Genomic DNA, 23220 nt, shown 5'->3' with positions numbered 1-23220 from the left:
CAAAAGATTGTGCATGATCAACTCGAAGAAACCTTAATCCGGTCATTGGAGCTAATCCTTCACTCATTAGACATTGACTTCTCCATCTGAGGCTTGCATTTAGTTGGCTGAAGTCAATACTTAGTCCTTGACAATAACTTTTTCCCTACAAAACAAAGGAGCTTAATAAAGACCAAACTAGTATTGTTCTAATAACCCAAGAAAAAGCCATAAAAAACCTAGCTGCAAAGAGAAGGAAAAATAAAAGTGCATGGAATACCTACAGTTTTTGTTTCGAGTACAAACAAAGCATCCTTTTGAGACCATATTCGATTGCGCTTCCATGGCTTCTTTTGGCTCTCTAGAGCAATATTTCTTCCAAGATCCCGAATTATATCATGCATCGCTAACTTACCATCTTCACCAATATTTATCAAAGACTTTGAACAAAGAATTTCCAACCCTACTTGAGGATAAAAGTTACACCTTTCCCATATGTGATTGGCAGCGTCTTTATCTAGTCCAATGAGAAAACAAGCAGTATCAAGGAACATTTGTTGCTCCTCATGCTCTAATCCATCGTAACTTATTTTCAATCTTTCCGCAACTTTATTAATGGGAATATTTTCCAATTTCTTTAACATGCCATCCCACATGTCCGGTGAAAGTTTCATTGAGGCTAGAGATGAACCTATAACTTCCAGAGCCAAGGGATATCCTCCAATACTTTTAACCACAGCTTTTGAGACATCCATATAAAGGTAAGGGGGTTGGTCCGTTCCAAACGCATGTAGGCTAAGAAGTTTAAGAGAGTCAAGAAAGTTCAATTCCTCAGGTTCAAAAACCCCATCAGGTTGTTGATAATCTAGAATTTTCTTGTCTCGACATGTGATGATATATCTGCTTTGCTTATGAAACCAATTACCATCCCCAACCAAAGACTTTACCTGAATATCTTGATCCACATCATCCAAAACAATAAGAACCTTTTTCCAGCGACATTTTTCCCGTAAATAGTTGAGTCTATATTTCATATCAAGGATTTCTTCATTATTATTCCTTTTGATAATCATATCATGGAAAAGCTGATTTTGCAAATGATGAAACCCATATCTTTCTGCATTTTCTCGAATATTTTCAATAAAGCTACATCCATCAAACTTACTACGGAGTTTATTGTAGACAACTCTAGCAAGTGTTGTCTTTCCCATGCCACCAATGCCATGGATCCCCGCAATTATTCTTTCCTCCGAGTTTCCATCCAATAATCACTAGTATGCTATCTATAAGCGATTCGATTCCAACTAGCTTGTCAGAAACATTAAAGGTTCTCCCCTTCAATGTCCTCAAAACTGTTTTGAACAACTTCTTTCACTAACTTCCCTTCATACCTGCATAAAAAATAAAATAACCCTCTAACTGTAAACAGTTTGGTGTTGAATATTTTACGTGAGAAAAAGAAAAATAAATTGAACATGGAATAAACCACATGCAAAGTATGTTTGCTAAAGAAGATTAGCACGCCTTACAATATTTTTGTGTTCATTTTTGTATTGACTCTTCAAAATTCTTCAAAAGTGAGCAAACAGAGTAATGACATGCAAGATCTCGCATTTATTGATCCTTGACCAATTAATTTTTTGCGGGGGGGGGGGAAGGGGGGGGGGGGGGGGGGGGGGGGGGGGGGGGGGGGAAAAAAAAAAAAAAAGGGGGGGGGGGGGGGGAGAGAAGGGGGGGGGGGGGGGGGGGGGAAAAAAAAAAAAAAAACAAAACAACCCTACCTCACCCTTAGTGGGGGGGGAAGGGGGGGAGGGAGAGGGGGGGAAAAAAGCAAGTAAATGAAAAAGGATCTACTTTAATATATTAGGATTCCTAACAATTTAAAAACAAACAAAAACTACTCCAAACCGAAAACAACCTTAATCTTCCATTAAAATCCAAATGGTGGTGTCATTGGTGAAGACCAATTTTTCTAAGTTAAAATGTTCTTGGCATTTTTGAGATCTCAAAGCTTCCAAATGAAAGAAGAAAAAAAATGAAAAAAAAGACATTCACCACCACTGAGTAGGCATGGGCGTTGTTCACATTTTCTAGAGCATTGAAATGATTTGTTCTGGACCCAAAACATTTAACACCTGTTTTGAGACATTTCTGTGGTAAGTGTTTAAAAATATTATTTGAAGATTAGCTAGAAGTCAAAGCGAGTTCTTGGACTAGCCTGGGGAGTGTCCTTAATTCCCTTTGGTTTCAAAAATTAATTAATTAATTAATTAATCTCAAGGGGGAGATCTTCATCCAAGAGGGGAGTCATGAGATATAATCAAATCCATGCATTTTCTCTTGAAAAAAAATATTTATTTGTGATAACCAACTTTCGGTCTTGAGGGTTAGTGGATTGGTCGGTTAATTCAACTCAATTTTCATATAATTTTGTTTTTGGAAGTGTTGGTGCAATAAATATAGCATTAGCTCCCTGATTCGCTCCAGATCCAGCCCTCGCTCCTGAAACTGAAACAAGGTGAAAGTGGGCCGCCTCTGAGGACGGGAAGCCACCTCCGAGGAGCAAGTTAGAGCAGGCCAACGGATGAAAGACTCCATTGAGGAGGGAAGACCCCAAGAGACGATGAAGATCATTCTCTTGAAGGGTTAGAAAGCTAAAGAATGCAAATGGCTGGAATGTCTAGAGCTTACCCCCGCTCCTGCCCGCTGGTGGAATATATAATGGATTCATACCTCCACGGATTGAATGCTTCTCGGCCTTTGGATGTTCAGTGGTGAGGTGGAGGGCGGAGATGACTCTTGCCACTCCTGGAATCCCGGCGCAACCCAGACTGTTGCTTCAGCCACCATGAGCGTCCAATCTAGGTGCCTTATCTCTCGCCTTAATATGTCGGAGCCTTTTGAGGAAGACAGGGATCCTGTCATCCCAAGGCTCAAGGAGATCTCTAGCCACGCAACATTCTTGAGGTGGCCAACTTCCCTCACGGAAGATGGGCCCAAGTGCTCGCTCGTGCCACCTAGATTGTTCCAAGGCTCGCTGGAGATGATGAGCTGTCTCGGACACCCAAGGCCTCCTCCAGATAAATGAGCCTTTGGGCCTAAAGATGAATCTGGAGAAAACCTAGGCCCATTGACCACTTCGGATCCTTCTTGGGCGCCAATTTCCTGGGCCCATTGGGATATGGCAATAACAGGAAGGTTTGAGCTAGCTTGGCCTGAGGACTAAACCTGAACCATATCCAATCCTAATCGAGCCAATTAATTTGTATCCTAAACTTGCCAAATGGGTTGAAAAATGGTTAAGCTGAGAGTGGGTTTGCATAGGTTTGGCTAAGAGGGTTTTAATGACGCCCTTAAACTAATGGTTGAGTTGAGGGAGGTACGGTGAGCTTTTTAACGCCGCGATGCTGCTACTGTTAACCCATCCAAAATTTAATTGGATCGAGTTTATCTCCATTTGTATTTATCCAAGACTATACTGACTCAGTGTTTTCCCTTGAATCCAAAGTATTTCTGTTATGAACCTAGTCTATAGGTATGGGAAATAAGGAGTGTTATATCGTAAGAGAATAATTGGTAGAATGTCATGTGAAGTGTAGGTCTTATTTGGGCGCATTAAGGGTAGAACAATCATGAAAATAGGGTGAAAAACCTAGACCATAAATGTAATAGAGTTAAAGGGAATGAAGAATAATACTCATAATCTCTTAAGACTCTCTCTGCATTTCTTCTTCTTGTTTCCCAATCCCATCTTCTAAATTGCTGTTCTTCCCCTCTAATATTCCTTTTCTCTAAGCTTTAGATATGTGATCGTGGCAATTTTTTTAATAAAAAGTGATTGCATATTTATAATGATTGAAAAATCCAGCCGAAAAAGAGAGTAGAAGAGGATGGAAGAATTTCCTCTTTAATATGACAAAGAAGTTAACTATGTCATAACCAAGGTGCCAAATATCGTTCGGTTTGCCGAGTTCGCTACCCAGCAAACCGGACGATATGGCAAAATATCCCCGAAATCTTGGCGATATTTCGCCCCCCAGTTTGGTAAATTAAAACGGATAAGCATGGCATCAAGAAGGGCACCGAGAACGGGAAGGAAGAGACCACCGAGACTACCAAGGCCAAGGATCTCAAGCAGAATCTCACTTCCACTGGAAAAGAGTGTGGCAGCTTGAAACATCAAGAATCCATACATGATAATAAGGAAAAGGTTCCCAAAGACGGTGGAGGCGCAGGGCAAGAAGCCGTAAGTCTGTGCGCAGGTATCTTCCGATGACAAGATTTGCTTGAGTGAAAGGATGGATGGCTGCCGAACATAATCAATCCCATCAGCAATCCGATCAGAAACAGGAACCGTCTCCGAATAATGAATCTACACCTAACAAAACTAGCTTGCAAGTAAGACAATAACAAGAAACATAACAGAAAGCACGGATTTCGGTGATCGGCGATATAATGGCGAGATATCGCCGATTTCCGGAATATCGCCAAGAAATCGGCGATATCTTGCCATATCGAATTTCCTAGGGTTATCGCCGAAATTTGGTGATTTTTCCTACCATGGTCATAACATTCAAAGAAATTGCAAAATTCTATGTCAATCATATATGTTAATAATTAGGGATAATTATTATTGGCCCCCTGTACTTTGATTTTATTACAATTGTATCCCTTGTACTTTTCCAAATTACTAATCCAACCTTTAACTTTGTCTACAATTACTATTGTCCCCCTACCGTTAAGTTCCGTTAGTTTGTTGATGATGTGGCATCTTTATATTTTCTCAAAAACCCCAAAATACCCTTATACTTATCTCTATACTTATTTACCCTTTTGTTAAGTTACAATAGTACCCTTAATTAACTGTGGAGAAAAAAGTAACTATAATCCATTTTATTCTCAAAAAAAAAAAAAAAGAATGATTGAATAAAACTCAAATAGAAACCAAAGAGGAAGGCAAATCGAATTCAACTCAAATTGAAAACTAAATATCATCTAAAATATTTTTCAAAATAAATGAAGTTTACTGAAGGTGGAAAAACCAAACCGGATTTGAAATTTGCTCCTTTTTTTAATTCAAAATAAATGAAGTTTAGCGAAGGTGGGGAACCAAATCCAATTTGGATTTTGTTCATTTCTTTAATTCAAAATAAATTGGATTTTGTTCATTTCTTTAATTCAAAATAAATGAAGTTTAGTGAAGGCGGGAAACCAAATCGGAATAAATGAATTCAAAATAAATGAAGTTTAGTGAAGGTGGGAAAACAACTCGAATTTGGATTTTGCCCATTTCATTAATTTAAAAAAAAATAAAATTTAGGGTAAAATTGACATTTAATATGGTTTTTATAAATGGGGTAGCATCGTCTTTCGATTTCTTAATTTTAATGAAGGGCAAATTAAATATTACATATTCAAACTTAACGGCTACTTAATTTTGTAAAGAACAGGATTTTATTAGTAATAAAATCAAACTACAGGAAAGTAACAGTAATTATCCCTAATAATTATTAATAAATGGACTACAAAAAATCTAAATTAGACAAAATAAATAAAAAATAAAATCAAATGAAAATTGTGTTTAGAGATCCCCTCCACACCCAACCTGTCGGAATCCGGATCTTCTCCCTGTCGGGGGAGCACAGAGTGGCTTCCTGACCACAAAAGCCAGTGGGTCCCACTGGTGAAATTTTTTTTTTTCCTTCCAAAAAGTGTTTTTCACCATGGGCCCCACTGATGTTTGTGCTCCCGAGGTCGCTGATCCGGACAACCTGTCGTACCATTCCCCTGTATTCAGCAGGTTGGCCAGATCTTCTCCACCCAGCCTACCCTCTACCAATCTACTCATTCTCACATGGGTGTGAGATCCATACTCACAGTTCATGCCAGACATAGGTCCTACACTTATGTGAGGAGGATAGGTAAATGGATGGAGGGACAGGCTAGGCTAGGCTAGGCTAGGAGGAGAGAATCTCCACTTGATAGGAGAGGGCCAGTGTCAGGCCTTATGCGAGTGTGAAAAGAATGATAGAACGGACAAGTTGGGTGGAGAAGGTCTAGATCTGAAGAGTGTTGCACTTACTTGTGGTCCTTCCGGTCCCATCCTTCCAAATTTCCAACCAGTGCCAGAGCATCACGCCACTTCTGCACCTTTGCCTTGTCTTGGCGATTTTGGTGTTCCTCAAAGGCTTTGGAATATTCTGCGGTCTGTTCTTGGACGTCCCTCGGTTTAACTCCGTAGAAAATGGGTATGATGGTTTGAGTCTCTTTGCATTCAACCATATGGGTAAGCTCTTCGAGACACCAATGACTTGAAGCATAATTGATCGACAAGATGGGAATCGAAATTGTTGACTGCTTGATCGCATCGAGCAGGTCTTGGCTAATCTTGAAACCCATGCGCAATTCCTCCTCATCCCTGAAAGTTCGAATTCCAGATGCAATCAAATCCTCGTAGAGATAGTCAGCGAAATTTCTACGAACATCTGCACCATAAAAGCTCAAGAACACTTCATAAGTAGTAGAAGATGAAGAAGGGGCCTGATCATTAGCTGCTGCCATTTTCTCCAACCAATTGCTTGAAGAATGCCTTAATCTCTTCGATCGAACTTGAGAATGATGTTATTGTAAGCACTTCAATCTTTGAACTTAGAGGAAATTGCGAGGAAATTGCAGAGCTTTGCTGCTTATGTTTATAATAGTAACAACCAGCGTCGTTTAGTCGATGGGAACGTTTCAGCAGTCTTTTTGTCGATTGCGTCAATTTTTTTATTTATTTTTATATCTGGGTTAAGTTCTCAAAATTTCGAAACCTGATCCAGACGAAGAAACTCTCGATTTCTGATTTATTTTTTTATTTTTTTAAGAAATTAAAGTTCATCCAGGCTTCCTTGGGACACTGGATTACATATTCACGGGGAGATTATTTTTATGTCTGTAAAGATTAAATTCAAGATCTTTCCACTGAAAAGTATGGATCTCTACCACTCAACCAATTCTGCATTGGCTTGATTACATATGCATCCCTTCTCACAAGAAATTGTTTGGTTTCATTAACGTGGATTGATCAACGAAATTTCCAATGCTTCATCAGATTTTTTGTCCATTTACTAGGTGTCTAATCCAAGAAAGAATCCAAAGATGTATGTAATTTATTCTAAATATTATATTATTATCTAATACATGACGATGAATTTTATTTTCCTTTTGCTGAAAGTGATTTTTCCTTGTATGAAACATTTAGAAAACGACAAAAGCAATCTTTTTTTTATTATCAACACTTGGAATAATTTTATACAAATTGATAGCTGAATGACTTAAATTTTCTGTAGATAAATATTTCTATCATGTGATACGAAAGGGGAAGAGTATTAAAATTCATTGCTCCATGTTGTTGTAAAGATTCTTTCATTTTGTGCACCCTTTTGAGTGAATCTGAAAAGAAAATGATTCCAGCTGTTAAAAATTGACCGAATGGTGTGAAATACATATTTAACGACTAGAACCGATCATTCATAAATTTTTTTTTTAGCACTTGTGCTTTTTTAATGCTGCCGTCCTTGTCACTCAACAAACCCTTCATAATTCTATTTTTCTTTTCTTTTCTTTTTTTAACATCAGTCGAATGAACAATTAGAGTTGGACCATTTATCTGTTATAGAGATTTTATTTCCTTCAGGCTTCTTTATCACATGTGAATCATCTTCCTAATACGTAATGGAGGTGTAAAGGGTATCCTCTCCACCTAGCCTATCCATCAGACCATCCGTTCACACTCATATGAATGTGCGACCCACATTGCCTTGCCTGACACCTATAGACCCTGTGAATGTGGATCCTACTACCTCATGCAACTTTGGAAAGATGATCTGATAGACAAGCTAGGTAAAAACGATCTGGACTCTGTAAAGGGAGCACAGACCTCGAGTTCAAAGGAGATGCTTATTTTAAGCCTTGTCGAGGAGTTCAAACAGCACAATTTCTCCGGCAGCTTAAGATCAAGCTTTCAAAAGCAGTCAACTGACAGATTTTATTTAGTAGATCCATTAGACTCTTAATAATGTCAAGGATATCAGGCGACCTAAATTTCTCTTAATCCATGTAAGTATGTTGAGCAACTTCACCAAAATGATGGGTTTCTGTAAGATGGTGATCATTACATGGCCAGTGGTGGATTTCAGTTTCACATTTTATTCCATTTTCGTAGCACAATCCAATATCACCATGGAAAATGTGTCAATTTCTACCACTTCCCCTCCTCTTACTCTTGTCAACTTTTTCACTTTTCCTGACACCAAATATAGCCTGAGAAAAATAACATTGACAGTATGGACCAGAACAAGGATAATACTCCTTAAGAACTAGGGGCAAGCTAATTTCATGTCTCTTCATATAAAAATAAATTAAATGTCTATAGTAAGCCAAAGTTCAGAGAATGGGACTTACTCTGTCTTCATTTTTTCCTCCTTTAACATATAGTCAGAGACAGGAAAGACACAACATCCGACAAGTTTGATAGATCACTATAAATTAGCTTTGCAGATAGAAAGTCCGAGCTAATGGTCTTGCATGTTGAGCTTTCCTCCTGGTTGTGACAGAAAATGTAAATGTCATGGCTGGAATTTTTAAAAGTTAATGGAAAGAAAGAAAAAGCCAGTATCTGATTGAAAGAGAAGACATTCAAAACTAGAATAAGATACAAGAATACGAGAAGCATAAACCCTAAATACTTTTCAGCAGAGAACTTCCAGGGAAGAACATAACCTTCATGACAAATACCAGTCAATATGAAACATAACAACTTTCCCCCCAAAAAAAATTGATACATACCAACTATATCTGTACTTAAAATCGATATTGGCACAAAGTAATGACAATTAAGCAGGAACTCAAATGTTGGGGTTTCCTCAGAAATCACCCTTAGTATGACTCAGAATAGTTAAATTGCTAGACGGATTCATGAAGCTAGACTCTTGTTGGGTAAGGCATAATTAAGTTTGAGATGAGTTGCATCACCCAAAAAAAAAAAATCCAGCAGCAATAAGATGCTATGGGCCTATGACAAAAATTTTCTCATTCAGAAAACTATACAGTTTGATGCCTTTCTATAAGAAAAGAAAATGAAGTAGCTCACCAATCCAAATTGAATTTGCAAGCTAGGACCGTAGAATTGAGTGCAAGCTGACTCAATCTGAACAAGCACCTAACAAGTTTGAAATACAATACAATGATTGGCTTTGCAAATAGAGCTAAAGTCGATGGAGCTTGTTTGTTGAGCATTCTTTTTACCGTCAATGCAACTACCTGATAAACAACAAAGCACTAATGAGGAGGGAATGCCAATATCTGATTGAAAAACAGACATTTAACAAAAGAACAATGTACAAACAACGGATCCAAAACATAAACCTCAGATACCAATGAATTTCCACTAAGAAACATAACAAAAAACCAGCACAAGACTCCATTGCAAGAGATATTTGTGCAAGGACATCCTTTCAATTGCCAAAAGATAAGCTACACCTGATTTTTTGAGGAATATATGCGCACAGTCAAGGTTTGTCCTTTTGGGGGATTGAGTTCAGATAGTGCCTCCCTAAACTGAATTTTTTCTACTGAACTTCAAAGTCCAAAACTGCAAGCCATACCTGCCCTAATTCACTCAAACACTGCTTGCACTCTTTCGCAATCAGAAAATTCATTTCCATACACTAACTTCTTTTGAAATTTAGCCTAAAAGAATTCAGAATTGAACAATGTATATGAACTGCACTAACCTCTCCAGTCCATTCAAAAGGTATCATGCTCCGGCTGTATTGTGCAAGAACCTCCGTAGCAACAACAGAATGGAGACAATGGAAAAGGATCCACAATTTTCATCAAAGAAGCACATGAATTGCAGACATATTGCTCAAAAGTCAAACACAGATTTCATCTATTTCCTCAATTATGTCCACTCTCACGTATGTGACATGCATGCTCGGTTGATGTTCAAGAAGCACAACACATATGCTATCAAACTGAACTCACGTTTGACTGTTTGAGATGTTCTTAGTGGTCTTCTCATTACCCAGGTGATGGGAAAGATTCTTAATGAACACTGTAGTCTTAACCTAATGAAGGAATCCACCCCCACACCTATGTAGTTATGCACCATTAGGGAGGAGCCCATTCTTAGCCATTTCTGTTAGGATATTGAAAACAACATCCATGTTCCCTTCTTTATGGTTTATCTCAACAAGTACTTTCGAAATTTCGGCATCAGCAAGCTTACAGCTCCTCAAGATATCATTTATGACTTGACTTAATTCATTGTTCATTCCCTCATTAGAAAGAGCTTTTATCAGAGCAAGAACGCTAATAGTGTTAGGAATGAAACCTAAACTTATCATTTCCTCATATAGTCCCAATGCTTTCCGTACATTCCCACTTCTAGAATGCCCATGTATAATTATATTGTAGGCCACTTCATTAGGCTTCCAGTTTCGCTGGGTCATTGATTCAAAAACTCGATCTGCTTCATCCATCAATCCCTTCATACAGAAACTCTTTATGAGCGCTATCATGCTTGTAAATTCAGCATTTCTGCAATGACCAATTAGTGTATCATATGCAACATCACTCGGAACAGATTCCTCATAAAACAACCTGAACAACAGCTGCCTTGCTTCCCTGGTCCGAGCTTGTTTATGGAGCCCATTTATAAGCACACTGTAGGTGACAACATCAGGAAGCAAACCCTTTTGTATCATTTTGTCATGCAGAATGAGAGCTTTACTTACATCTCCTTCCTTGCAATAACCATTGATCAGGGTTGTATAAGTAAATTCATCTGGAGGCAAGCCCATCCTCAACATCTCATGGAAAAGGTTGCAAGCTTCAACAAGTCTACTCCGTTCACAGAGACCTTGAATCAGTGATGAATAAGTGACAGCATCAAGTAATATGCCCTTTCCAACCATCTCCTGCTTGATTTCAAATGCCTTATCCAAATCCCGGTTTCTGCAAAAACCAGTTATGATTGTGCTATAACTTACTACATCTGGGGCCAAACCCCTTGCCATCATATCTTGGACGACCTGCAGAGCTTCATCCATTCTTCCAAAAATACAGCTTCCATTGATAAGTGCATTAAAGGTAACAACAGAAGGTGAGAATCCATTCTCAGTCATTTCCTTCAACATTTGACTTGCTTCATTCAAATGTCCCCGCTTAGAAAGCCCATCAATCAGTGTTGTATATGTTACTTCATTGGGACAAACTCCTCGCAAGCGCATCTCATCCAAAAATTCCACAGCTCGATTTAGATTTCCAGCCTTACACATGCTATTTATCAAGGCTGTGTAGGTAACAACATTTGGGCTCAACCCCATCCTGATCATCTCTGCATGTAAAATAAGTGCCTGATGGATGTTGCCCTCCATGCAGTGTCCATTAACAAGTGTGTTGTAAGTGATCTTATCTGGGAAGATGCCCTTCCTTCCCATTTCCTCAAGCACATTATGTGTTTCTTTCATTCTACCTTCTCGGCATAATCCATTGATAATTGAGTTATAGGAAATCAAATTTGGCTGCAAACCCCTACAGGACATTGATTCCAAGCACTTTAATGAGTCATTGACTTTTCCCACTTTGCAGTATGCATCAATCACAGTGTTGAAAGTGACTACATTTGGGGCACAACCCTTTCTTTCCATTTCACTTAAAACTTCAAGAGCCTCACTCAATTTCCCTTCTCCACAACAACCTCTAAGCAGAATATTGTACGTATATACATTAGGAGATACCCCACTTTTGATCATCTCCCCATAAAACTCCTCTGCTGACAAGGCTGAATCCCCAGACCGGACCATCGCATCAAGGATGGAATTGTATGACAAGATGCCAGGCATAAAACCATGAGATTTCACTAAACCAACAGTAATTAAAGCTTTCCTAACCATGTTCAAGTGAGCATATGACTTCACCAAGAGATCAAAGACAGACGAGCTGGAGCTGCAAAGATGGTAAGTTGATTTCAAGCACTCAAAAATTGAGGAGCAGTCATCCTCCTCAGAAACCAGAACTTCAGCAATGGATTGGGCGATCTTGTAGAGCTTGAATCTGGTGAGGATGTGAAGGGTAAGGCATTTGCATTGAATGTCAAAGAAGGAATGATTGTGAGCCCAATTAAGGAATTTCAGGGTAAGGGTTTGATCGAATTGGGATTTGAGCAGAAGGAGGGAAGCTGCTTGCGGAGTGAACTGCGAAGATAATGAGTCGCACTGGTTGGGGTATCTCTTGAGAAGAGTGAAGGCTTTGTCCGAGAGCAAAGCATCAGATTGAGAAGTAAGAGATGAAAATGACGCATTCACTAAAAGGCGAGCAACAATGTGATGTTGGGCAGCCGAGTGCTTCAGAATGGGCATTTTTCTTAGTGGAGGAGCAATCTGCATAACTAATGTAGGCTCAAGTTCTATAGGAAGTGGTTATTGCAGCCAAGCAGAGAAACACCAATCCATTAAAGGGCATCTACAAACACTGAGACTTACAAAGGATTCCAGTCATTGGTAGTTCAGCACACAGTATTGGCATTTCCCTGAACTCATACGATCTTATCAAGAAAATTATCTCCATTTGTTGCAGCACTGCTGGTTGTTTGAGCATCGCTTTTCTCCATTACATAGAAATCTGTGCAGAAAAATTGTATTAGAGACAAGTTTTGGTAAGATTTATGTTGGATGATCATAAATGATGCAACAGATAATCCTAATCATTATCAGATAATTCCAGCCAATAAAGACTTCAGAATTTTACTATATAGTCTCTGACATTTGTGCCCTCTTGTAGTCATTGATAGATGCAAGGATGATATCAATTCCATACGTGCAAAGCAAGGCCCTGCCCATGACTTGGCTGCCAAAGCTGATGCCCTTATCATACCTACTGATCTTTGTTTGGGGTGGAATGATTATCAAGGGTGGACTTATCTTAACAACTCCCCTTCCCTGACCCGGGGCTCTTCTTCCACATCCTTTGTTTCCCAAGGTTTTAAAATGTGGGATCAGCTATGACTTAGTTTCATTGATCCGTGGGTCAAATTAGACTTCATCAAAAGACCCAAAACAATTCACTTAGGATTGGAGTAAACTGGGATATTCACATAATTCAACCAATGTCAATGTGATTTTTCAAATTTTGTCCCTCCCCCCCCCCCCCCTTTTTCTCTCCTCCCTCTCCTCTCCCAAAAATGAGAATGGAAAAAGAAGAGATGACACATGTTACCTAATAGAGGTAACCTTAGCTCAAGCTACCATTGCTGATGCAAATACAAATGTTGATTTTGGAAGGGTGCCTCTGTTTAAAACCTCACTATGTTTGTCCTACATAGAACGACTGGCACTATAATGGAGGGTCCAACGATGTTATTATACAATGAGTGGTCCAACCTTCTATCTCTTTTACCTCTTATTACCAGTCGTGAAGATTTAAATCCAGCAACAACGTATGCAGCCCTAATAATCAAGGGAGACCAGAGAAAATACATTTTGTTCAGGAACCAAACCAAGCAGGTGGAGGGAGTCAGAAAGGGAGCCACTGGCCACCCAGATACCAAGCCAGATTGCTCCAGAAATTAACCATAAGCTGTCCAATTCACTGAAGAGGGTGGAGTGATAAGTTTCCATCTCACAAAGAGCCTCATTCTTCAATTAGGGATTGGTACAATGTGGGTTGTACATGTGGTTCATCTAATGCTGTTCGAAGTTATTTATTTGGTGGACAAGCAAGGCAGCAGGAGGGGGAGAGGTAAAGGGAAGCTGGAGAAATGAAGCCTTGCCTTCCAATTTCTGAACCAGATAATGTTTTCTCCCCCCCCCCCCCCAAAAAAAAAAAAAAAGAAGGCTGAAAACTTGATTCTCTAGGTTTGGAGCCTGAGATCAGTTGTTAGATTTGTGCACCTCACATATGATACCACAGCCACCACTTAAAAGTCACCACCACAAGGCTATTTAATTATGAATCCTTATATCAAAAATAATACTTAGGCATTACCACAGAAAATGAAAAGAGGATAAAGAAGTCTAAGTTCTAAGGTATGTTACTTACTGAAAATAGAATAAAAAGGATTAAAACAGTGCATCTACCCAATTCAACATTACAAACTTGGCTCCATGAACAAGGTGTGACATTGCTATTTGGCACCCCTGAATAAGCATTCTTCTGCTCAGTTCTAGTTTGACACGCTCTGAAAAGTGTGCAGTGGTCGGAGAGATAGTGAATGGAGACATGGCAAGGGAAACAATAAAGTGAAGTTGCAAAATAATATCCCCTCTCACTTGCAAGAGGGGCTCAATAGGAGGGCTGGCAGTGAGATTCTCAAATTGAAATCTTAGGTCGACAAATGTTCATATCTGAGACCTCTCTCCACCGAAATAAGCCCTGCTTCTACCACTTTGCCTGTTCAATCAAGTAGTAGAAGCTTGGCCGAGTTCAGGAATGGATATGTACGGCAAACAAATTGTTAGAAGGCATCAATACTTTCCAGAAAAATCTGGCACAATAAAGAAACCTACAAATTTAATACGACTCCTATAGGCAGCAATAACAAGGAAATAACAGACATTCAGAACCTAACATGAGATGCCTTTGGCAGCAGGTGCATGATGAGATGTTAATTCTGGTACATGATGAGATGCTTTTCGCAGCCGGCAAGTAAACCGAAAGATTATTCTAAATTTGAGTGACTGCTAATGGGAAATCAAATTTGGCTGCAAACCCATAGGATGAAACGCAAGAACAGTTGTGCAAGTTACAGTCCTATAATGAATAGGATAAATGTTGAAAATAAGGAACATTTTCAGTGTCTTCTACCGGCCCCACAGGTGACACAGCAAAATTTTTAGAAAGGTCTCATCTTTTCTCCATTCACTAAATATCAAAAAGATGTCAACACATATTAATGCAAATGTAGTAGGTATTACAACTAATTCTACTAAAAAATGAAACAAAGCTCAGGATTTTTATTTCAGCTACTCTGAATTATTGGCTCTCCCAACAAAATGGAAGTGATTCATCAATCAGCAAGAATACATAAAAACTTTGGCAGAAAAGAAATCACGGGTCAAACGAAATAACAAAATGAGAAGAACAAAGTAACTCTACAAGATACTATATTCTTTAATCCTGACATTCACACATTCTTCACTACCAACCCGTGAAAACGAAAATCGTAAATATTTCATCAATTCTGAGATTTATTTAACTGACCTGAAGTTAACTGTTCTTCTTCTCATGTTCCCACCACCAGGAGACACCTAGAAAGAGAAGATGGATGAGAGGATGAACCGCTGCAACTGAGAAGGAGAAGACGACCTGAAGTCATCAGAGATGGGGAATATCAAGAAGAAGAATCATCGTCGCACGGGCAGTAGATAGATTCGAAGCTTTCGCTGGAGCAATCCCTTCGTGAATGAGTTTTTCCTTTTTCATTTTGGGGTTTTTCAATTTTTTCTCTTCTTTTTTTTTTAAATACCCCAAGTTTTAAAGTATCCATATTCTTGTCCATATATTTTTTCTTTTTTATTATTGGGGGCCAAATTGAGGCATTAAAGTCTCGTTTTTAATACCCTCTTTTAGGTTTAAAAAGTACGTATATCTCCAAAGTTGGATTTTCATTGGATATATTTCTACAATTTGTCATTGAAAACCTTTTAGGCATTTTTTTAAAATAAGTAGTGACTTAACTGTTTTCAGTGATAAATTAGACAAATATATCTAATAAAAATATAATTTTGAGGTTTATGTAATTTATATACATAAAATGGAGTATCAGTTCTTTAAGGCCTCCATTTTAGGATGCCAATGTAATTTGCTCATATTAATACAACTGATACCATACATACCAATTAGTCTATTTGTTGGATTGCACTAAAATGCATTGACTAGTATAATAAGATATTCAATATAGGACAATACATTTCTTAGAATCACCAAATCAATATGATTCTTGATATTGAAACTTGCTTTGTAGAAATAATTTGAACTATTTTCTTTAATATGTTAACAAAAAAAACTTGTTTTTTTCCAACACTTCCTCCTTGAGTCATTTCAACTTCTTCATCATAGATTGTTCCCCCCATGCCCCCCCCACAAAGGGCTGACACAGACTTGTTTGTGGTACACAATGGGCTCAAATGTGAAGAGTGGGGGGGAGATGGAAGGACAGACAGTTGGGTGGAGAGGATCATGCATCTCCATCACCTTCAAGTAGTAGCATTCAGCATTTTAGGGGCATGAAAAATTGGCATGAGGACTCTCCCTTCTTTCACGCAGGGAGGGGCATCTTTAATCATGGATGAAGTGGACTGCAGTTAAGCCAAGGTACACCCCCTCCACCCGCCGAAACATATGGTGGAACTCCGTGGAAGGATTTAAAAGGAGCACATTTCTTTACTCAAATAAGTAGAGGATTTGAATTCTGAAAATGCATAACAAAAAATAAAAATAAATAACAGAAAAAACCACTTCAAAATCCACGACTCGACGTTCATATTCGTTTGGAATCCAAAACGAATTAAAAGACATATGTAAACAAACCAGAAGCGATTTTTCGGATTTTCTATTGAAATTAATAGTGAAAATTTGTTACTTTTTCTCCCAAAAACCGAAAGAAAAGTCGTAAGAAAAGTCGTTAAATTCCAAAAATTTCATTCCCAAACCCTCACCAATCAATTGTAAGAGGTAATCAAATTTTAGATCCGATCAGCATTCGTGCCTATTTAGCAGAGAATTTGTATCCTAAAAATAATTATTTAAATACCGTCTGAATCCAATTTTAAATCCCTCTAAAAACTGCTAGAATGTTATCCAAATTCATCCTATATTAGCAAAGGAACCATTTTATTCTTTTTTTGGGTAAATTTGAAATTTGAAATATAGCAAAGAAACCTATTTGGTTACACCGTTAACCTTAGTCTAATCCAAATTACTATGGTAATTTACAAGTAATTATTCATTTATTTAGTTTAATACTTCGTATCCTCTCTAGTTGGCTTAAATGTGTTTTTATTTTTCTTCTGATTCTTTGTATTACGTACCATTCTTCAATAGGAACCACTCCAGATGGATCTTTTCCCTAGTTGGCTTCAATGTGTTTTCATTTTTCTTCTGATTCCTTGTATTACGTACGATTCTTCAATAGGAACCACTGCGGATGATCTTTTCCCGCTGTTTGAACAAATTATCACACGCATCTTCCAAACAAAACAGAGTAACTAATTGCAAGTAGCTCTGCGTTTCAATAGAGAATTCTAGCAGGATGTTGACAATTAGATTGAAAAAATATGCTCCTAAGAGACGACCGTTTACATATGGAGTAAAAAACAAGTGGATAGAAACAAACGGAAACCATACCATTCCAATAAAATTCCAAGAGTTCATGTTTGGCTGGTTCACTGAAAATTCCAAGAGTTAATTTGTCTAGTTCCCTGGAGTGACTAGATGAACATATAATATCAAACGCAGACATTCCAATTCAGAAAGTGAGAAAGCCACCCTCATTCCTTAACCATCCACAGCAGCCTCAGAAAATAACAAAAATGTTCACCACTCTAGACCCCACAGTAACAAAATCCAACCCCTCATCACTTGGGGGTAAAGATCATGCAGAAATAGAGAAGTTAAATTCACGCAGCTTACGCTAATCAAAATAAGACGAACCATCTAAGCAGATTAAAGAGAGCACAAGATGAAGACACCGTTCAGAAAAGTTTAAAAGATGACACAGATTCAGAATCAATTTCTGCCCGAATGCAAAACATATCTAATAATCTAACACATTGAAGTACCGGATAAATATATAGTTTAGAAAATGTAAGCCAAATTATCATGTTCAACAAAAAAAAACTACAAGACAAAATCTCTTAAAACTCAAACAAGGGGAAAAAGTTTGGGGAAAAAAGGTGGCAGAGGGAGGCGCAGAGAGAACTTCTAATGACCAAGGAAAATGTTTCCTGCCCATGCTCACCGCTCTTTCTCTTCTCTGTCTATACCTCCTCGTCAACAGAAAACTGATATAGCTTATAGCTTGTCCTCGAACTCAGAGAGGGGAGTCATCTGTTCCTTCAAACCCTTCCTCTTCCTAATGTCAGCAACAAGGGTTGCTGCCTGGCTTCCAGGCTCCAATGGGTCAGAAGACATCATGTCCCAGTGATCAAACACACACTGGGGGAATGCCTGACCGGAGGTGGCAGCCCTCAGGGTACTTGAGAATCCAAATGACTCAACGACAGGGAGATAAGCCTTAATGTTGTACAGTGGGGTACCTGGCCTCTGCATTTCCTCAAAGACGTGGCCACGCTTTTGGTTAAGAACACCATAGATACCACCAAGTGCCTGCTCTGGTGCCTGGATCTCAACCAAGTAGACTGGCTCCAGAAGCCTGGGCTTGGCAGTGATCTGAGAAGCATAGATGACCCTCCTAGCAGTTGGGATAACCTGACCACCACCTCTGTGAATGGCATCAGCATGCAGAACCACATCACAAACCTCAAAACAGATACCCCTCATGTTTTCTTCTGCCAACGCTCCTTCCTTTGAAGCCCATTGAAAACCAGCAACAACAGAGTCCTTGATTTCATTCAGATACTGCACTCCCTTACACATATCAACAACCATGTTTGGCCCAGTGGTTTCAGGTCCAAAACACCAGATCTTTTTGGCAAGATCCTTGTCCCACCCAAACTCCTCAGCCAAGATTTTAGAACGAACCTTTGGGTCATCCCTTGGACCAATACGACCATCATCAATAGCCTCTGCAAGACCTTCTTCCATGGGCCTTGCTTCCATGTATAATCTGTTGTGCTTGTTTGGTGACTTGCTCATCACAGTACGGCACGATTTCTCAAGGACAGTCTCACGGAAAGAGACAACTGGATCAGATTGAATGATCTCGGCACCTCCCATAAAGTCTTCTTGCAAGTCCTTCAAACAGATCTCAAGGTGGAGTTCACCAGCACCAGCAATGATGTGCTCCCCAGACTCTTCTATCATACACAACACCATAGGATCTGATTTGGCCAGACGTTTAAGACCTTCAACAAGTTTTGGAAGATCTGAAGCAACCTTGCATTGTACAGCCACACGCACAACAGGTGAGACGGAGAACTTCATAGCACGAATTGGATGAGCATCAACTTCCTTCTCATTTGTCAGGGTAGCATTCTTGGTGATGAACTGGTCAAGACCAACAAGAGCAACTGTATTACCACAAGGAACATCCTCAACTGATTCCTGCTTCTTTCCCATCCAGATGACAGTCCTCTGGACACTCTTAACATACAAGTCCTTCTTCTGGCCAGGTACAAAGTTTGGTCCCATGATTCTAACCTTCAAACCTGTAGAGACCTTGCCAGCAAAGACACGACCAAAAGCAAAGAACCTACCTTTGTCAGAGGCTGGAATCATCTTGGACACGTACAGCATAAGAGGTCCTTCAGGATCACAGTTTCTAATAGCATTAGCATAGACATCATCCATAGGACCCTCGTACAAGTTCTCAACACGATACCTCTGGGCCTTGGAAGGAGATGGAAGGTGAAAGATCATCATTTCAAGTAGAGCAGTGCTAGCAGGGAGCCATGTTTGCATAACACGCTTCATTAAAGGCTTCCCAGCCAAATCTTTCTCATCAGACTTCATTGTCACACCAAGCTTCTGCAACATAGGCCACAGCTTGTCTTTTTGATCATTCATGCAAGTCTTGATGATCTGCTTGATGGGTTCATAACAGAACTGAACAAACCCCCTCTTGCAGGTTGGTGAACCAGTGTTCTTGCTGGTCCATTTCTTGGTAGCAGGGTCAAAATAATTCTCACCCCAGAGCCTCTCCATCATCTTTGACTCATCTACACCAAATTTGGATGCATACATTTTGGCAAAATTGGTCAAAGTAAAAGCCCAACCATGCAGACCTGCAGAAAAGGCAACTGTTCCTTTCTCTGGGTAAACCTGAACATCCCCAAGAAGTGGATCTTCATAGGTGGCCATAATCACATTAGCATTCTCAATGACCCTCTGAAAGGTCTGATAAGCCTCTTCTCCATCCACCTGGAGCTCCAGGAAACATCTGTCCATCTTGTTTACAGTCAAGACAGGACGAATCCTCTCACCAAGTGCCTGTCGAAGAACAGTCTCGGTTTGGACACAGACACCTTCAATACAGTCCACCACTACAAGTGCACCATCAGTGATACGGAGAGCAGCTGTGACCTCAGATGAGAAGTCAACGTGCCCAGGTGAATCAATCAAATTGATCAGATACTCATTCCCATTACGTTCTCCCTTGTAGCTCTTCAGAGACTCGTCTGTCATCTCATAGTAGAGAGAAATACCAGTTGATTTAATAGTAATACCACGCTCTGCCTCATCCGCACGGGTATCAGTCATCCGAACATCTCCTGCAGTTTCTTGAGCAATGATTCCAGCAGCAGCCACAAGAGAATCGGTAAGAGTAGACTTCCCTGACAAGATCAAAATACAAGGTAAGAAAACAAAGTAGCAGCAGGACTCAACATAACTTCTGAAAGAGTTCATCAGCAGATAAAGGTAGTGGCAGGATTCAACATTATAAAAACAATATGTTTGACGGATATTTTTAAAAGAAAGAATATAGAATGAACTTCAGATAGATTCAAATATCTGTACAATAATACTAGAAGAACATGAAAATCACTACATAAGATGTAATAGAGGTTAAGATTTCTTAAGAACTTGAACTGAGAAGAGATTGGAAACCCTGAACATGTAGCCTGCATAGAAGCTTCTGAGAGTTGCTTTGCCAAAAATGAGAACAATTTGGAAATTTGAGAGACAAAAAGGAAAAAAGAGTTAAAACAAGAGAACCCATACCATGATCCACATGGGCAATCACAGACATATTACGGATGTTGTGCTTCAAATCCATAATCCTGCGAAGCTCCTCTGCCGTAAACTTCACCTGCACAAATCAAATTAAGATACCAATCAGCGACTTAAATTACAGAAACAAATTACTGATGCATGTGAGAATTATCAAGTCAGCTTACCATTTTGACTGTTCTTAGTAAGCAACCTCCCTAAAAATGATATTGCAAGGAAAAGTTCCTGTAGAAAAACAATAATCATTAGCCACAAATTAGTAATACAACCAATATGAAGCTAACCAACCAACAACATATGCATCATGAACATGCCAGCACAAACATAGACTAATACATTACAAAGGACACCAACGGTACAAGTAAACCAACCAGAACAAAAAGAACACCACATTGTATCAAAATTTATGAATACAAAACCCAGAAAAAAAAAAAAAAAAAAGGCATTCTATGACAAAGCACAACTGTTTTGTGGAACAAAAAAAATTAGTTCATAATTCAGAATAATGGAGCAGACATAAAGAACTACGAAAAGCCAACAAATTCTTCCAACAGAATAAATATCTAATTGACCAACAACATAAATATCTAACTATTTCAAAAGAGCTCACACATGATACACTAGCTAACAAGTATTACCGAGAACAGATTAGAGTTCAAATACTAAATTACCACAATTAAGAGAAAATATTTACTCAAAAGTACTTGGATAAATAAAGAAAAGATAATGGATTATAAGATTATTAATAACAAAACACACAAGGCCTTGAATACCACAGACAAATGAAAACAAGCATGATAAATAGATACATATTAACATGATTCCAATTTTTAAGGGTTCTCATCATGTGTAGAGGGACAGGAACCTAAAATATTGTCCAATGCATATTAAAAAAGCGGGGCTAACTAACCCTCCAGGCAAGGTTATTTTCTTCCTAATAGCTAACTAGACATAATTGTACAGGCTGATTTTAATACCAGCTGCAAAAACAGACTCCCAATGTATACTAATGCTGGTCCGCTAACATGAGAACACTGTTATCATCAATTATCTTTTATAATAAAAATGTAAAAAAGGCTACAAATATGTTTTCATTTTTCCGGGAGGCGGTGGTGGAATAAGTAACAGAAGAGAACTAGATCTTCGTTTCCCCACAGCCAAGGGAGAAAGGCATTTGGGAGGTGTACTTTTCTGAACCGAAAGGCCTCAGCATGGCATAGAAAAGGAAGGTTGTTAACGACCTGTCAGTAGGACGAAGAAGTGAAGAAAGAAATCAATGCTATACAATTCTTCCAACAGAAAGATGACGAAACACTTTTTTGGGACGGAAATGAATTTAACTATCAAATCCAGCAAGAGACAAATAGGAGGAGGGAAACTAAATAGAAATAGCAATCAGAAGACGAAGACAATTAAATACAAGGATATAACGCATGAGTCCATGAATATATCACCAAAAAGCGAATGTACAAAAAAGAGACACCGACAAACAAGACATGGAAGATAACAGATTAGAGACTTAAGATTGGGAAACTAAAGAGATGAATACAGTATAACTTCCCCTGATAACCAGACACTCAGATCAGATCTAACCTAAAAACACAAATAGCTGATAACATCCAGAATAAGCACAAAGCAACAATATCTCAGAGTTGACAATCACAAGCGAAAAGGACATATCAACAACAGTAATAGAAAAATAAGATAACAGAGCAAGTTTCAGTAACAAGCATAATGGTTTCTAATCTACTGCAGCACGATTGATTATATCAAATCAAGATCAACAACTAGCGTATCAATACCTCCAATCAGAAACAAAATTATATACTTGTATCAGTATATATAAGCTAAAACATGAAAAACAATCGATCAAACAGCATTAAACATTCACAGAAGAGAAAAAATCTACCTCAAACATATGAACTAATAAACCAGATCTAAAGAATTCTGGCAACTGCAGAAGAGAATCGAACGGAAAATCATAAGAAGAAAAGAAAGAGCCAGAGGAAAACAAGGGTTTTGAAGATCACCTCAACGAACAGAAGGAACGAGCGGTGAAGAAACCTCAGTCACAAAACCCGGGTGACCAAGGATATGGAGGTTATCAAATAAGAAGCCAGAGTAAGAGTGGAGAAACCCTAATATGGTTGAGTACGGTAGATCTTAGCCATTGGATTTTGATTGACAGAGTATCTTCTTAACCGTTGATGTTTAGAGATTTAAGGGTTTATAAAGTCATGGTATATACTTGATTCCCACGGAAGCTTTTTACACTGCCGCCTATCTTAGTTCATTTACATTTGTGCCCTCGCATTGATGTTAAGTATCTGTTACATATCGCACGCT

General features: G+C 38.8%; 4 protein-coding genes across 5 annotated transcripts in view; all 4 read right to left on the bottom strand.

The window, feature by feature from the left end:
* The window catches only part of EMB2745 (Tetratricopeptide repeat (TPR)-like superfamily protein), a 39239-nt gene extending 23801 nt beyond the window's left edge, over positions 1–15438 (bottom strand). The window contains exons 1-4 of the mRNA XM_089169505.1: positions 15226–15438; positions 9756–12648; positions 9113–9282; positions 8503–8563 (exon numbers count right to left, since the gene is read on the bottom strand). Of these exons, the coding sequence (XP_089025631.1) occupies positions 10125–12413 (2289 nt within the window). The 5' untranslated portion in view covers positions 12414–12648; positions 15226–15438 and the 3' untranslated portion in view covers positions 8503–8563; positions 9113–9282; positions 9756–10124. The remainder of the gene's footprint in view (positions 1–8502; positions 8564–9112; positions 9283–9755; positions 12649–15225) is intronic.
* LOC149005957 (disease resistance protein L6-like) lies at positions 219–1190 on the bottom strand. The gene has a single exon (XM_089136010.1). It carries the CDS (start codon positions 1188–1190, stop codon positions 219–221), a length of 972 nt encoding a protein of 323 aa, XP_088992136.1.
* On the bottom strand, positions 266–6650 carry LOC149005956 (toll/interleukin-1 receptor-like protein). 2 transcript variants are annotated; one of them, XM_089168917.1, is made up of 2 exons: positions 6062–6650; positions 266–1370 (listed from the first exon to the last, which is right to left on the bottom strand). In XM_089168917.1, exons 1-2 carry the CDS (start codon positions 6538–6540, stop codon positions 1301–1303), a joined length of 549 nt encoding a protein of 182 aa, XP_089025043.1. In that variant the 5' UTR covers positions 6541–6650; the 3' UTR covers positions 266–1300. The 2 variants fall into 2 exon arrangements, with proteins under 2 accessions (XP_089025043.1, XP_089025042.1); XM_089168916.1 differs by lacking the exon at positions 266–1370 and adding an exon at positions 3184–4285.
* Positions 15439–17801: 2363 nt separating the features above from the next.
* LOC149005954 (elongation factor 2) lies at positions 17802–23010 on the bottom strand. The gene is made up of 4 exons (XM_089168053.1): positions 22905–23010; positions 21042–21099; positions 20866–20953; positions 17802–20477 (listed from the first exon to the last, which is right to left on the bottom strand). Exons 2-4 carry the CDS (start codon positions 21042–21044, stop codon positions 18037–18039), a joined length of 2532 nt encoding a protein of 843 aa, XP_089024179.1. The 5' UTR covers positions 21045–21099; positions 22905–23010; the 3' UTR covers positions 17802–18036.
* Between the last annotated feature and the right edge of the window lie 210 nt (positions 23011–23220).

This window comes from Hakea prostrata, chromosome 9 (genome assembly GCF_041222555.1).
Source record: "Hakea prostrata isolate BN-2017 chromosome 9, UWA_Hpros_2, whole genome shotgun sequence".
NCBI lineage: Eukaryota > Viridiplantae > Streptophyta > Magnoliopsida > Proteales > Proteaceae > Hakea > Hakea prostrata.
Note: the sequence above shows the minus strand (reverse complement) of the source record. Positions and strands in the feature narration are given on the sequence as shown.

Coding starts and splice junctions, on each gene's coding strand:
- LOC149005954 (XM_089168053.1), bottom strand. Junction 20,478..20,865: donor GATTGCCCATGTGGATCATG/GTATGGGTTCTC, acceptor TGATCTTGTCAG/GGAAGTCTACTCTTACCGAT.
- LOC149005957 (XM_089136010.1), bottom strand. CDS start 1,190: ATGGGAAAGACAACACTTGCTAGAGTTGTCTACAATAAACTCCGTAGT.
- LOC149005956 (XM_089168916.1), bottom strand. CDS start 6,540: ATGGCAGCAGCTAATGATCAGGCCCCTTCTTCATCTTCTACTACTTAT. Junction 4,286..6,061: donor TGGGACCGGAAGGACCACAA/GTAAGTGCAACA, acceptor TATGTTCGGCAG/CCATCCATCCTTTCACTCAA.